The 17,051-nt window shown below is 42.7% G+C and overlaps 1 protein-coding gene across 6 annotated transcripts in view; it reads right to left on the minus strand.

The window, feature by feature from the left end:
* Positions 1 to 45: 45 nt before the first annotated feature.
* Positions 46 to 17,051, minus strand: part of EPB42 (erythrocyte membrane protein band 4.2) — a 33,093-nt gene continuing 16,087 nt past the window's right edge. For 4 of the 6 annotated variants that reach the window (XM_073211702.1, XM_073211701.1, XM_017648622.3 and 1 more), the window contains 5 exons: positions 16,020 to 16,262; positions 14,663 to 14,962; positions 10,923 to 11,083; positions 9,651 to 9,784; positions 46 to 1,861 (listed from right to left, as the gene is read on the minus strand). In XM_073211702.1, coding sequence (XP_073067803.1) covers positions 1,690 to 1,861; positions 9,651 to 9,784; positions 10,923 to 11,083; positions 14,663 to 14,962; positions 16,020 to 16,262 — 1,010 coding nt within the window. In that variant the 3' untranslated portion in view covers positions 46 to 1,689. Of the gene's footprint in view, positions 1,862 to 9,650; positions 9,785 to 10,001; positions 10,130 to 10,922; positions 11,516 to 14,662; positions 14,963 to 16,019; positions 16,263 to 17,051 lie in introns of those variants that run through there. The other 2 variants (XR_012120671.1, XM_073211704.1) reach the window with 2 other exon arrangements.

The following is a 17,051-nucleotide window of genomic DNA, read 5'->3' on the forward strand; positions in this document are numbered from 1 at the left end:
TCAAGGTTACTTCATGCATCTGCAATTATTTTTGGTATTGAGCTCATTTGTTAGGTTTGTCCGTCTTAATGCACAGGTTTGTTTTTCCTATATATGTGTCCCCAAGTGTAAATACAAAATTTTTACAGATCAAAAAAATTTTAATGTATAAGAGAGATTATATAATTTTAAGAGCCTCTTCAATTAATCCTTTTGCAAAACCGTCACCACGTGATTATATTTTTGCATCAGTTTGGAAGGTCACATATTGGAAAGCAAGGTAAGCCTGTAGTGGCGTATATGCTGGTGACGTGACTTGGGTCTTATACATATACTGCAGGTCTCTACAATCTCCAGTGCCAGTTCTTTTCCTTGTATAGGTGTAATTTACCACATCTACCCTTCTGATGTCCCCATGGTCTCTTTATGTATAATTAGCAACAGCAGCCATTCTTCTGAGCAACTAGTGTATATTTGGGGTTGAAATACCTTATATCAAGTAAGTTTTTTTTATAATTTTTAATTAAAGTGTAGTTGATACACAATAATATAGGGGCTTCAAGTATACAACATAGTGATTCAAGTTATCTACATTATTAATGCTCACCCCAATAAGTGTAGTTACTGTCAACATAGATATTTCAATATTGTTGAAGATATTCTCTTACGTTACACTTTTATCCCCATGACTAGTTTATATTATAATTGAGATTTTTTTGCCTCTTTATGCCCTTCACCTATTTCACCACCACCCCCATCCCTCCCATGGTAAGAACCAACCTCTTCTCTGTTTCTATGAGTCTATTTCTGTTTTGTTTGTTTTGTTTTGTTTTCTTAGATTCCACCTACAAGTGAAATCTTACAGTATTTATCTTTCTCTGCCTGGTTTATTTCACTTAGCATAATACTCTGAGTCAAATGAGTTTTAATTTATTTTTGTGAAGTACCATTCCGCACTTTTAACAAGTGTCAAAGAAAAGGAACTAAAATCAAACAGTGCCAAAGCAACAAAACAATGTAAACAAACAGGAAGTCATAACTGTACAAAACGAGTCCAGTTCTTTTTTCTTATACAGCCTATTTTCTATGTACCAAATAATATTCATATTTCTTTACTGGACCAATTTCATGTTACTAACATCAGACTTTAATTGTGGGATACTTAATGAATATAGAAGTCTAATAAAGACATCAATAGCTGAATCTAGAAGACCATTCTACTCTCAAGTCCTGTGTTGTAAATGTTTTAACTTTGTTCAGTCATCTTTGGATCTTTAAGGATAATGGTCAGGAATAACAACAATAAATAGTTTTAGGATTACTTAAAATTCCCATTTCAACAGAAATGCAAGAGTGACTTAAATGTTAGGCTCTTTTTCTTACTCATAATGTGTTAGTGAGTAGCAAAATGCTTATAAAAAACCCTCAGTCTGAGAAATCTGAATGTACTTAGCCAAATGCCTTTCCAAAGGCTTCTTTTTGTCACTCAAGCCCAGTAGTTGCTCTTCTAAGACAACCAGTCTTCCTAGATGCTTTAAGCTGGGGTGACAGAAAGGAATGTCTTTTGTTTTGATTTCTGGGAATCTAGTTTTGTTCTTGGTCACTGTTCTCAACCTGAGTGGAGAGTTACTTGTCTGATAAGCAGTTTCCCTTCCCAGCACGTTTGGTTTTAGATTACAGATTCAAGGGGGTGGGCTGGAGAAAGTGATGCTAGAGCTGGGAGTTCACACCGGAGGGGGCCACCACAGTGACACTTCTGTAATTGGTTAGGTTCTGGAACACGTTGCAGTCCATTTCCACAGTGAGTCTCTGGAGCCCCACCTTTGTTGGCGTGAACTGGAATTGGGTACGCAGAGTTTTTCTGGGCTGCACCAAACCTAATCTGAAATACAGGAAAAGGTAGGTGCTAGTTCTGTCCCAGGTTCATTGCATTGCTGGTCCCAGTGACTGATCCTTCGCTACTTGAAGAGGTAGACTATGAAGAAAGAAACATTTTCGTACCTTGCTGCTAAGAAGAGGGTTTAAGGGAGTGGAAGACAGGACCCTCCCTAAGGGGAGCAATTGCTGGTTGGGAAGAGAAACATCCTCTTCCAAGGGCATCCAAGCTGTGTCTGTTTGTATTATCACCTGTGACTTCAGTGTAGTCCCACTCTTGGTAATAGTACTGAAGTGTGTTTGGAAAGGCTATAGTTCTAGAACCTTCACATTGCTAAGTGCAGTGGGTACAGTGGGCATATGGAGAGAAATGTCACTATGTCAACAGGTGGTGTTTGGAGCCCAATCAGCAACTTCCTGGCCTGACTGAACCTTTCTATGGTGACTGAGGGAATAGTGCAGATTTTCTTTGAGGAGCTTTGCCCCATAATTGATCTGGGATCCCACAAAAGTCTGGTTAAATGTTGGCAGTCCCTCCTCCCAACTTATTGGCAGGAATGATTCATTGAGTTTCATGAGGCTGAGGCAGTGGTTCAGTAACCAGACAACCTGTCACATACCTCAGGGACATAAGAGTAGGCATCAGGACCTCTATACTGTGTGTTTAACAAAAGACGTGGTGGACAGGAGAGGAGAGGCAATGAAAGAAGATACTTGCAACATTTAAAACCAACAAGGGACTAATACCTAGCCTATACAGGGAACTCCTACAGGAAATCAACAAGAAAAAAAGGCAGAAACAACAAAAGAAATGTGCTTTTTTATAAAGGAGGTGACAGAAAAGGCTAATAAACATTTAAGGAGTTACGTGTTAAAACAGTAATGAGATACTACCTTATTTCTATTAGAATGGAAAAAAAAGAAATCTGGGTATTGCTAAGAATGGAGGAATGGTAAGAATAAAGAAACTCATGTGCTGCTGGAGGGAATGCAGACTTCTGCAGCCATTCTGCAAAGAAATCTGGTAGTACCTGCTCAAACCAGGTGATATCCTGTGACCCAACAATTCCATTCCTGGGCATATATATTCCCTCCCTACCACCCCACAGTTTCAAACAAGTGTATGAGGGAACATGTGTAAGGATGTCCATTGCAACAGTATCTGTGTTGTCTGAGAGGTGGAGTCACTCCGGGTGCCCACCATGGGAGAGCGAAGTGGTAGAAGTAGAAGATGCAGAAAAAAAGATGGCGCATGAGAGGAGAGACAGAGGCTTCCTTCTAAAACTGGATATAATTAGAAAATATAGTTGGCGCAACTAATCCTGAGAGCAACAGGAAAGAGGACGATGCCAGACTGCATACACCTGCAGAAAAGAGCAGACCTCACAGAACAGGGTAATGTACCAAGGCTGTGCCCAGGTGGGACCCAAGCCCTTCCCCCACCAGAGCTCACCGGTGGGAGGAAGAGAAACAGAGCAGGGAGGGAGTGGATTGCTGGGACTGCTGAATACTTAGCTTCGGAGATGTGCTCTGGGAGCACAAACCTACATTTCATGGTGCTTTCATGATACTCACATGACGACTGGGTTGGAAAGTTAATAGAGGCAGAATTCCTGGGGATACTGAGATTCCAGCCGGTTGTGGAAAGCCGGGATCCATATCCAGCTGCTCTGGGACAAAAGCGTATACCTGTGTGCTCGGCCCACTGGTTAAGGCAGTGGAGACAGGCACAGCACCTGGGAAGTGAGAAACAGCTCTTTCCTTCCCCCAGGCACCATTACCGCTCCCTTGCAACCCCCGACATTGCTTCAGGGGCTGAGCAGCTCCAGAGTAGAGCTTCTGGACACTAGAGGGCGCCACATACAAATATGAAATGCCAAAGAAACCTGGTCCAGAGTAAAATTAATATAACTCAGGAGAAAGATTTAAATGACATGGACCTTATGACTCTTCCTGAAAGGGAGTTCAAAATAAAAATCATCAACATGCTAATGCAGGTACAGAAAGATATCCAAGAACTCAGGAATGAATTTAGAACAGAGATCCAATTGCTGAAGAGCACGATTGAGGGTATTAAAAGCAGGTTGGATGCAGTGGAGGAGACGATAAATGAAATAGAAAGTAGAGAAGATGAATACAAAGAAGCTGAGGTACAGAGAGAAAAAAAGGATATCTAAGAATAAAAGAATATTGAGAGAACTGTGTGACCAATCAAAACGGAACAATATTCGCATTATAGGGGTACCAGAAGAAGAAGAGAGAAAGAAAGGGATAGAAAGTGTCTTTGAAGAGGTAGTTGCTGAAAACTTCCCCAATCTGAGGAAGAAGATAGTCTTTCAGGCCATGGAGATCCACAGATCTCCCAACACAAGGGACCCAGGGAACACAACACCAAGATATATAGTAATAAAATTGGCAAAGATCAAGGATAAGGACAGACTGTTAAAACCAGCCAGAGAAAGAAATAAGATCACATACAAAGGAAAGCCCATCAGGCTAACATCAGACTTCTCAGCAGAAACCTTACAGGCCAGAAGAGAGTGGCATGATGTATTTAATGCAATGAAGCAGAAGGGCCTGGAACCAAGATTACTTTATCTGGCAAGATTATCATATAAAATGAAGGAGGGATTAAACAATTTCAAGATAAGCAAAAGCTGAGAGAATTTACCTCCCACAAACCATCTCTACAGTCTATTTTGGAGGGACTGCTATAGATGTCAGTGTTCCTAAGGTTGAATAGCTGTCACCAGAGGAAATAAAACCACAGTAAAGAAAGTAGAACAGCTAACTACTAAGCAAATGCAAAATTAAATTAACTATCCCCAAAGTCAATCAAGGGATAGACAAAGAATACAGAATATGATACCTAATATATACAGAATGAAGGAGGAGGAAAAGAAAAGAAACTTTAGATTGTGTTTGTAACAGCATATTAAGTGAGTTAAGTTAGACTCTTAGATAGTAAGGAAATTAACCCTGAACCTTTGGGAACCACAAATCTAAAGCCTGCAATAGCAATAATTACATACCTATTGATAATTACCCTAAATGTAAATGGACTGAATGCACCAATCAAAAGACATAGAGTCACTGAATGGATAAAAAAACAAGACCTATCTATATGCTGCCTGCAAGAGACTCACTTTAAACCCAAAGACATACACAGACTAAAAGTGAAGGGATGGAAAAAGATATTTCATGCAACTAACAGAAAAAAGCAGGAGTTGCAATACTTGTATCAGACGAAGTAGACTTCAAAACAAAGTAACAAGAGACAAAGACAGACATTACATAATGATAAACAGGTCAATCCAACAAGAAGATAGAACCATTATAAATATCTATGCTCTCAACACAGGAGCACCCACATATGTGAAACAAATACTAACAGAATTAAAAGGGGAAATAGAATACAATGCATTCATTTTAGGAGACTTCAACACTCCACTCACTCTGAAGGACAGATCAACCAGACAGAAGATAAGTAAGGAGACAGAGGCAGTGAACAACACAATAGAACAGATGGACCTAACAGACTCTACAGAACTCCCCACATCTACAGAACTCTACATCCAAAAGCAATAGAATACACATTCTTCTCAAGTGCACATGGAACATTTTCAAGAATAGATCATATACTAGGCCACAAAAAGAGCTTCAGTAAATTCAGAAAGATTGAAATTGTACCAACCAGTTTCTCATATCACAAAGCTATGAAACTAGAAATAAATTATGCAAAGAAAATGAATAATCCCACAAACACATGGAGGCTTCACAACATGCTCCTAAATAACCAATGGATCAATGACCAAACAAAAACAGAGATCAAGCAATATATGGAGACAAATGACAACAATAATTCAACACCACAAAATCTGTGGGATGCAGCCAAGCTGTGCTAAGAGGAAAGTATATTGCAATACACGCCTACCTCAAGAAAGAAGAACAATTCCATATAAGCAGTCTAAACTCACAATTAATGAAACTAGAAAAAGAAGAACAAATGAGGCCCAAAGTCAGTAGAAGGAGGGACATAATAAAGATTAGAGCAGAAATAAATAAAATTGAGAAGAATAAAACAATAGAAAGAATCAATGAAAGCAAGAGCTGGTTCTTCGAGAAAATAAACAAAATAGATAAACCCCTAGCCAGATTTATCAAGAAAAAAAGAGAGTCTACACACATAAACAGAATCAGAAATGAGAAAGAGAAAATCAATACAGACACCACACAAATACAAATAATTATTAGAGAATACTATGAAAAATTCTCCAACAGACTGGATAACCTAGAAGAAATGGACAACTTTCTAGAAAGATACAACCTTCCAAGGCTGACCAAGGAAGAAACAGAAAATCTGAACAGACCAGTTACCAGCAATGAAATTGAAATGGTAATCAAAAACCTACCTAAGAACAAAATCCCTGAACCAGATGGCTTCACCGCTGAATTTTATCAAACATTTAGTGAAGACCTAATACCCATTCTCCTTAAAGTTTTCCAAAAAATAGAAGAGGAAGGAATACTTCCAAACTCATTCTATGAGGCCAGCATCACTCTAATAACAAAACCAGGCAAAGACGCCACAAATAAAGAAAATTACAGACCAATATCCCTGATGAACATAGATGCAAAAATACTCAACAAATTATTAGCAAACCAAATTCAAAAATAAATAAAAAATATCATTCATCATGATCAAGTTGGATTTATGCCAGGGATGCAAGGATGGTACAACATTCAAAAATCCATCAACATCATCTACCACATCAACAAAAAAAAGGACAAAAACCACATAATCATCTCCATAGATGCTGAGAAAACATTTGACAAAATTCAACATCCATTCATGATAAAAACTCTCAACAAAGTGGGTATAGAAGGCAAGTACCTCATCATAATAAAGGCCATAAATGACAAACCCACAGCCAACATTATATTTAACAGCAAGAAGCTAAAATATTTTCCTTTAAGATCGGGAACAAGACAAGGATGCCCACTCTCCCCACATCTATTCAACATAGTACTGGAGGTTCTAGCCACAGCAATCAGACAACACAAAGAAATAAAAGGCATCCAGATTGTCAAGGAAGAAGTTAAACTGAACCTGTTTGCAGATGACATGATACTGTACATAAAAACCCCTAAAGAATCCACTCCAAAACTACTAGATCTAATATCTGAATTCAGCAAAGTTGCAGGATACAAAATTAATACACAGAAATCTGTGGCATTCCTATACACTAACAATGAACTAGCAGATAGAGAAATCAGAAAAACAATTCCATTCACAACTGCATCAAAAAGAATAAAATACCTAGGAATAAACCTAACCAAGGAAATGAAAGACCTATAGTCTGAAAACTACAAGACACTCATGAGAGAAATTAAAGAAACTACCAATAAATGGAAACACATCCCATGCTCATGGATAGGAAGAATTAATACTCTCAAAATGGCCATCCTGCCTAAAGCAATCTATAGATTCAATGCAATTCATATCAAAATACCAACAGCATTCTTCAACAAACTAGAGAAAATCATCCTAAAATTCATATGGAACCGCAAAAGACCTCAAATAGCCAAAGCAATCCTGAGAAGGAAGAATAAAGCAGGGGGAATTACACTCCCCAACTTCAAGCTCTACTACAAAGCCACAGTAATCAAGACAACTTGGTACTGGCACAAGAATAGACCCATAGACCAATGGAATAGACTAGAGAGCCCTGATATAAACCCAACCATATATGGTCAATTAATATATGATAAAGGATCCATGGACATACAATGGGGAAATGACAGCCTCCTCAACAGCTGGTGTTGGCAAAACTGGACAGCTACATGCAAGAGAATGAAACTGGATTATTGTTTAACCCCATTACACAAAAGTAAACTCGAAATGGATTAGAGACTTGAATGTAAGTCATGAAACCATAAAATTCTTAGAAGACAACATAGGCAAACATCTCCTGAATATAAGCATGAGCAACTTCTTCCTGAACCATCTCCTCAAGAAAGGGAAACAAAAGCAAAAATGAACTCATGGGACTACATCAAACTAAAAAGTTTTTGTACGGCAAAGGACATCATCAACAAAACAAAACGGCATCCTACAGTATGGGAGAATATATTTGTAAATGACATATCCAACAAGGGGTTAACATCCAAAATATATTAAGAACTTACACACCTCAACACCCAGAAAGCAAATAACCCAATTAACAAATGGGCAGAGGATAAGAAGAGACGGTTCTCCAAAGAAGAAATTCAGATGGCCAACAGACACATGAAAAGATGCTCCACATCACTAACCATCAGGGAAATGCAAATTAAAACCACAATGAGATATCACCTCACACCAGTAAGGATGCCCAGCATCGAAAAGACTAAGAACAGCAAATGCTGGTGAGGATGCTGAGAAAGAGGAACCCTCTGACACTGCTGGTGGATATGTAAGCTAGTTCAACCATTGTGGAAAGCAATATGGAGGTTCCTCAAAAAACTAAAAATAGAAAGACCATTTGACCCTGGAATTCCACTTCTTGGAATATACCCAAAGAATACAACTTCTCAGATTCAAAAAGACAGATGCACCCCTATGTTCATCGCAGCACTTTTTACAATAGCCAAGATATGGAAGCAAGCTAAGTGTCCATCAGTAGATGAATGGATAAAGAAGATGTGGTACATATATACAATGGAATACTATTCAGTGATAAGAAAGAAACAAATCCTACCATTTGCAACAACATGGATGGAGCTGGAGGACATTATGCTCAGTGAAATAAGCCAGGCGGAGAAAGACAAATGCCAAATGATTTCCCTCATTTGTGGAGTATAACAGTGAAGCAAAACTGAAGGAACAAAATGGCAGCAGACTCAGAGACTCCAAGAATGAACTAGTGGTTACCAAAGGGGAGGGGTGTGGGAGGGTGGGTGGGGAGGGAGGGAGAAGGGGACTGAGGGGTATTATGTTTAGTACACATGGTGTGGGGGATCATGGGGAGAACAGTGTATCGCAGAGAAGGGACATAGTGGATCTCTGGCAACTTGCACTGATGGACAGTGACTTCATATGGGTACGGGTGGGGACTTGATACTATGGGTAAATATAGTAACCACATTGTTTTTTCATGTGAAACCTTCATAAACGTGTATATCAATCATACCTTAATAAAAAATTTAAAAAGAAAAGAAGTAGAAGATGTATACAGTGGAATATTATGTAGCAGAGACAATGGACTTGACCTACATGGGTGAATCTTAAAAACAGTTCTGAGTGGAAAGAAAAAGGATTAGACATAACATCATTTACAGAAGTTGAACATTTGGGCTTATGAAGCAATAGTACACATGTTACACATAATAATGAAAAGATACACATATTAAAAAATGAAGGGTGGTGGTGGGAATAGGAGGAGGGAATAGGAATAAAAGGAAATATGTAAATAAGATGTTATATTGTGGTGGTCATGAGGCAGCCTGGCCTCCCTGTGATATTTCTGTGCCCAGCCCTAACCCCCTGCCTGCAACCACCAGCAATACCCAGGCCCTTTATTCAGGACCAGGGCAGCAACCAGGGTCAGGAGGGTGCCCGTGGGGCACACAGTCTGCCCCACTCCCATCCCCCTGTAGACATGGTGGCACCAGGAGGAGGCCTAAATCCTTTAGTTCAGCTTCTAGGGGTAGTACCTCTGTCTCTATGGACAAGGCAAAGACAGTCATTAATCTTGGGTGCCTCCCTTTCTGGCCAGTTGAGATGTGTCATTGAGATGAGAAGCTTGCATTCTTACCTGTAGCTCCTCTCCCTGTGAATGAGCCCCCTTCCGAAGATGGAGATCCTACAGTCCTCCATGGGAACATCTAGGAAGTTATGGACGCTGACTGACACCTTTAGGGGTTGGTACTGCTCTGCTGTCTCTGGCATCTGTTGGAAGAAGCAAAACCTGGAGCAGGTGCCAAGAGCACAGAGCCACCGTTACTCCTTCCCCTCCCAGGCTCCCACTCCATACCCTCCTCAGTTACTTTTTATCTCTGCCATCTTGACCCAAACTCCACAGCTGACTTCTTCAGCCCTCTACCTGGTCCTTCCACTTTTACTCTCATGCTTAATCCATCACCGACCATCTCCGATGGAGCCTCACCTCCACTTAGAGACCTTGGAGGGTTTCCCGCTGTCTTCAGAATCCAGCTTCAGTCGGCGTTCAGAGCCCTTGTGGTCTGACCTCAACCCACCTCTCCAGCATTGCTTGACAGCATATTCTTGGCTTGACTAAATGACATCCTAGCCATGTTAGCATTTTTCCATCCCCAGAAAACCCCTCAAATTCCATTCCTTTGGGCCTCTTTGCTCAGTCTTCTCCCTGCAATGGCTTTCCTCCACTTCAGCACTAAAAGTTCCCCATTTTTCAAGGCCCAGCATAAATGACATCTCCTCCATGAAGTCTTTCTCAAACCCATTAGCTGGAATTAATCCCCTTTACTTCACCTATCCCATAGTGACTTTGAATATGTATTAAAGCACTTAAATAAAAGACCAAGTAGTATTGGGTCTCCCTTACCCAGCTATAACCTCCTTGAGGGCAGGGATCAGGCTGCATTCCCTTTGGCCAGGATAGACATGTGGGAAGTAGACTGGACCAAGAGCCATCAGCCTCTAAAATGTCCCATTTTTATGATCTTGGGCATGTTGCTCTCTAAGACTGCTTCCTCACCTGAATAATGGGAGTAGTTCCACCTCACAGGGCATTTGTACTAAAAGAAATAAAGGAGGTGAAAATACATTGGCATATGTACAAAGTGCTAGTTAAACACAGGCTTTAATATCCCTTTAAGTATGGAAGAGCAACTGGGAGGCCCCAACTTTAGAAACTTTTACTTAGCCAACAAAAGAAGGTATTAACTTGATACCAGCTCTTTCAAGAGAAGGAGCTCTCAACCCAGCAGTTTCTGGTAATCCTGCAGCATGGTTGCCTGCTCTGAAGCTTAAGGGACTCTAATCCCTTCTGAAATGGGGACCTGAATAGTAACAAACAAGAGAAATCTGGAGAAGGACTTGTACTTACCTCAATGACAAGGCGTGGTCTACAAATGGCGATGTCTTCCTGAGCAAAGCAGGTAAGGCCAGACTTGGAGTGTGTTGCCATGGCTGTGAGCCTAAGGAAACTGTTCTCTGGGGGGCTTTGATCAAAAGAGGCACAGGACAGGGTGGTGGTGGCTGTCTTTGCTGAAACACAGGACGGGCGGTTTGTCAGTGCAAGGGATGAGTGTGTGTGCCCTGGGAAAAATAGTTCCTCACAGAACGTCAAGGAGTCCAGTTCTCACTGAAGCCAGAAAGACACCTCGTTCCTCACAGCAATTTCAAACTCTCAGCTCACCCAAAACCCACCCCACCATCACCATCACCACCTCCACCAACACTCTAGGAGATCCGCCCTCAGTGGGGCTATGGTGAGGTTGCTGTGAACTAGATTGAGTTAAGTCCTTTTGGCCTCAGTCTCCTTGTCTAACAATAAGGCCTACCTATAAAGAGCTCACGTACCTCAACAAACAAAAAGCAAATAATCCAATTAAAAAATGGGCAGGGGGTCTGAACAGACACTTCTCCAAAGAAGAAATTCAGATGGCCAACAGGTACATGAAAAGATGCTCCATATAGCTAATCATCAGAGAAATGCAAATTAAAACCACAAATCACCATCCAAAAGACAGACAACAACAAATGTTGGGGAGGATGTGGAGAAAAGGGAGCCCTCCTACACTGCTAGTGGGAATGTAAATTACTTCAGCCATTGTGGAAAGCAGTATGGAGGTTCCTCAAAAAACTCAAGATAGAAATACCATTTGACCCAGGAATTCCACTCCTAGGAATTTACCCTAAGAATGCAGGAGCCCAGTTTGAAAAAAACATATGCAGCACTGTTTACAATAGCCAAGATGTGGAAGCAACCTAAGTGTCCATCAGTAAATGAAAGGATAAAGAAAATGTGGTACATATACACGGTGGAATAAGAAAAAAACTCAGCCATAAGAAGAAAACGAATCCTACCATTTGCAACAACATGGATGGAACTGGAGGTTATTATGCTCAGGGAAATAAGCCAGGTGAAGAAAGACAAGTATCAATTGATTTCACTCATATGTGCAGTATGAGAACAAAGCAAAAGCTGAAGGAACAAAACAGCAGCAGACTCACAGAACCCAAGAATAGACTAACAGTTACCAAAGGGAAAGGGACTGGGGAGGATGGATGGGAAGGGAGGGTTAAGGGGGAAAAGGGGACATTACGATCAGCACACATAATATAGTGGGGGGGGGGCACGGAGAAGGCAGTACAACACAGAGAAGACAAGTAGTGATTCTATAGCATCTTACTACGCTGATGGACAGTGACTGTAATGGGGTATGTGGTGGCAACTTCACAATGGGGGGAGTCTAGTAACCATAATGTTGCTCATGTAATTGTACATTAATGATACCAAAAAAAATAATAATAAGGCCTACCTGGTGGGATGGCTTATGTTAAATGAGATTCTGAATGCTTATCTCAGACCCTGCTATGTAGTCGTTGTTTAATATGACTTTAGTGCCTTCCCATTCTCTGCTGCTTCTCTTGACCTTTGGCAGAGAAAATGAAGATATCCTTCATCCTTGAGCAGTCTTTGCAAGCTCATGTTCTCATTCCCTAACTGTAGACATAGACATCTACCCCAGCTGCCAACACCCCCAACAGGGTGAGGTATCTCCCTGGCCCAAGGTAAGTCCTCTGCTTTTAAAATCTGTGCTCTATCCTGACCCCCATCCCTACTGCTTAGCTGTGTAACTTCAGGCAAATTATTTAACCTCTCTGTGTCTTGGTTTCCTCCTCTGTACAGTGGAGACAATAATGGTTCCTGCCTTAAGGCTATTGTGAGGATGTGAGATAATGCATATGATCACTTAATACCATTTTGCCAAAAATAAGTGCACAATAAATGTGAACAATACTTATTCTAGTTGTCTCTCCCATCTCCAATGAGATTGCACCTTCAGTAATAACCCATCTTTCCTGAGACTTCAGACTTTCTTGCTTTGCTGATTATTTTCTTCAGCATGGAAGCTTTTCAGCCTTGACATGTTGGGCTGCTCTGCTGACCTTGCTGGGTGCCTCCTTCCTCTCTCTGACCTCTCCATCTCCCTTACTCTCTGCTCCTCCCTGAGTGCCCCCTACACACTGGTGCTGCCGGGTTCCCCCCTCACCTTCTATCTTTTCACAGTCCTTCTCCCACCCCGGTGAGCACACTGATGCCCTGACTCTCCGCTGTTCCCTCTGTGCTGAGATTCCCACATCTGGTCTCCAGCCCAGGCCTTTACCTTGAATACCAGGTTTAGGTTTCCAGCTACCTACTAGCCATCTCTGCTCGGTGTCTCATAGGATTTTCAACCTGATACACCACAGACAGAGCTCGTCATCCTTCTCTCCAAACTGCTCTCCCCACAATTTACCCTGTTCTGGAGGCTTATCCAAACTGGAAGCAGTCCCCCCACGCCCCCCATATACACATATTCACAAGTCAAATCTACCCCATCTCTTTAATATCTCTTCAAAGTGCTACTAGTTTAGTCTGTCCTTTGTTCCTTGATGTGATTATTACAAAACTTTCCAACTTCCAGTCCTGTGGTTCTCAACTTTGAATGTGCATTACAACCAGATGGGGAACTTTATAAAGCAATCCCAGTGCCAGGCCCCACACCAAATCAATTACATCAGATATGGCAGTGAGGCCTTGGGATCAGTATTTTTTCAAGTTCCCCAGTGATGCAACATGTAGCCAAGGTTGAGAAACACTACTCTGACTCCTTCCATTCCATTCTTCCAAAAGTTTTGTTTATATTTTTTAATGAATTTCTGATCACATTAACTTTACCGGTTAAAGCCTTTCCCTGGCTCCACATTGCCAAGAGAACAAAACCTAAAATCCTTGGCATGAAATGCAAGGCCCTGTATGATCTGGCCTCATCCAGCTCTCAGCCACTTCCCCACCTCCACCCTTCCCATCCTTGGAAAGGGAATATGGTGGAGAGACTAGAGGCAGGGGGCCAGTTAGGAGGCTATCACAATAAGGCAGACAAGCTCTAGCTCACTGGTTCTCCCTTGCCTGCACATTGGAATCACCCAAGGTTATTAAAATTGTATTGATGCTCTGGTCCAACCATAGGGTTTCTGATTTAATTGGTTTAGGGTACAGGCTGAGCATCAAACCTTCCCAGGTTATTCTGATGTGCAGCAAAGTTGAGAATGATTACTCTTGTCCAGGAATTTTGACCCTAGAATAACAGGGAGATTTTTTTAAAATACCAGTGTCTGGACCACACCCCCAGACTAATAAATGAGATTCTCAGGGAGAAGGAGGAACCCATGCCTACATCAGTTCTTCTGCCTAGAATGCCCGTGGCTCACTTTTCTGTCCATCGCACTCTTACTCATCCTTTAGGACCCAGGGCAGTCTGGTTTACTTGGGGACAGCCTGCTCGAGCCATGAGATACTCTCCTGCCGGTGTACTGCTTCCCTCATCAAACACTTCTGACGCTGTTACCATAATCTGTTTATGTATCTGATGAAAGCTGGAATTGTGGGGGTTTTTTCTGTGTGAAGCTCAATAAATACATGTTGAATTACAGAGAGAGAGAGAGAGACTGTGTGAAAGAGAGTGCACAAGGGCCTAGAAGCCATCTCCTCAGTGCTGCAGGGGCTGCCCTATGGCTGCTGCCTGTCCAGGGTAGGAGCTGGGTGTGGGGGTATCTGGTGGGGCCACAAAGAGTTACCTGTGTTGGCAACGAGTGTAAATGTTGCCTTCTTCCTCCAGAGCTCGGCAGCAAGGATGCCATTGTAGTACATGGCCTGCACGCAAACTGCCAGCTGTACCACCATGTCCTGGTCGCTGGGGTTAATCAGGGTCACTGAGAATGGGACATCCCCTCCCAGGAATAGGGAGCTGGGCACTTCCAAAAGCAGGTACAGAGGATTGGCAATCTTGAGAGTGGGAGGACTGGTGCCACTGTCTTCCCCAGGTTCCATTCTCTCCTTCTGGACTCTCTCCAGCACCTCTTTTTCTTGAACAGATCCTGGAGAATGACAGAAACAAAGCAGACCTCTTACCTGAGATCCTTATAATAAAAGCTCATGATTAAGATTCATTTCCCTACTGCAGCTCAAATGCCAAAGCCACATGAGCTTTGCAAACCTTTAAGGCTATATTTAGCCAGAAGAGGTCTGTGTTGGGCTGACCCAGCACAAATACAGCATGTCTCTTCCAAGTTACTCAAGAACCAAGTTCTTCAAGGGTTATGCATTTGCCCCTTGCATGGTGGTACCGTAAACTTTTGGATAAGTCACTGTCTCTGAGAACAGTTTTGCAGAGACCTGAATCTTCCTAAGTGAGGGAGTTTGAGCTTATTCCAAGGGAATGGGGGCCATGAGATATTCTGGAGCAGTAGAGTAACATAGTTACATTTGTGTCTTAGAAAACTCATTCTAGAAACTGGAAGTGGGAAAGGGAACACTGATGGAGAGACTGGAGGTTGGGCATCCAGTTAGGAGACTGTTGTAATACTGCAACAAGAGATGATGAGGCTCTGGGTTACCTAGAGGCAATGGGGAAGGAGATGAGGAGAAGGACATGAGAGTAATGGGGGGACATGAAGGGAGAAGAGTTGAGGAGAGGGTGAGCCTTCTTATTTGGACAAATAGGTGGATGGTGGTGCCATTAACTAATATGGAAGATGGGACAGGTTGGGGGTGATGGGGAAAGGGGTTGAAAGTGAGGAAAGATGACTTCTGGCAGTGGGGCGGGGTAAAATGTGTTGTTTTATAGTAGTGATTCCCAACTGGGAGCAACTTTGGAAATGTCTGGAGGTACTTTTGGTTGTCTCAGCTGGTGGTAGGTGTGTGTGTGCTGGCATCTAGTGGATAGAGGCCAGAGGGCTACTAAAAGTCAGCCACAGGATGCACAGCCCCCACAACAAAGAGTTATCTAGCCCAAAATGTCCATTGTGTCAAATGGGGTTAGAAGCTCTGTTTCCTATGCTGAGGAAGACTGTGACTCTCTGGCTAGCATCTGGCCCACTACTTCTCCCTGTTGCTGCTTCCTGTGGTGGGAAGCCAGAACCCCCTGCCCAGTACCTTCAGGGTACTTGTAGTTCTGAGTGATGTCCTCACAGCGGTCACAGCCCACACACTTGGTACTAATGTTGTTGCCAAGGTACTTAGTGTTAGAGTCGGTCAGCTCCAGGGTCCCATCCTCACGGCACTTCCAGACCACACATGAGGCATTTACTGCAGCAAAAAGGTCCAATACTGTAGGGGTCAGTCCCAGTATCCCCTCTTTGATGGCTCTGACCGGGACCAGATCACAGGCCTCCAGGACTGAGGGAGAGAAAGGTCAGTGAGAAGAGAAGCCACCCTAGACTTCAGCTTGGGTTAGAGCTACAGAACCTACCCCCATCCTAGACCCTCTTGTCCTCCCTCGGGAGCAAAGTCAGAGGTGGGCACTAGGCAGAGTTTCTGCAAGGGCACAGCAGAGGTGAAACTAGAGCTATTTAGTGCCAGTACTTTTTAGTCATGGCCTGTAGTGGAAGCCCTCTCAGAAACTGGACAGGTAGAGCCTCCGAGGAACATAGCCCATAGGATTTCCATAGCCAGCTTTCCTGTGGATACGACAGGACCCAGTCACCTTTACTGAGCATTCATTATATGCCAGGCTCTATGATGAGTCTGTTCCTGGGGAAAGAAGAGCCATCCTTGTATGGCTCCTGAAAATTTCTTCTCTGAGCTTGAGCCTTTCCTGATACCCTCTTTATCCATATCCATAACCTCAGAAGTCCCACCCTACAAGCCCCTGAGCCAGCATACCCACCAGCTACCTTAAGACCCTCTGCCCTTCACTGAGACTCAGCTCCCTTGCCTGCTGCTCTGAAGTGGGGCTAGTCTCCCCAGCCTTGGGCCGAGATGGCTAACACCTCTGTTGCTTTGAGCCCACTAGCATCAGGTCAGTGTTCTGCTAGCCGCTATCATTCCTTCTGCTTCTGTTTTAGGGGATGCGGACCCCTTTTGGACCACCCACTGCTCCTGTTTCCTCTCCAAGGAGCAACATCAGCTTGTGCAGTTCTCTGCAGCTCAGGGTGGCCCTGGGCCTACCCCCAGGCTTTGCCTCTA

The sequence above is a fragment of the Manis javanica genome, chromosome 8 (genome assembly GCF_040802235.1).
Source record: "Manis javanica isolate MJ-LG chromosome 8, MJ_LKY, whole genome shotgun sequence".
Classification (NCBI taxonomy): Eukaryota; Metazoa; Chordata; class Mammalia; order Pholidota; family Manidae; genus Manis; species Manis javanica.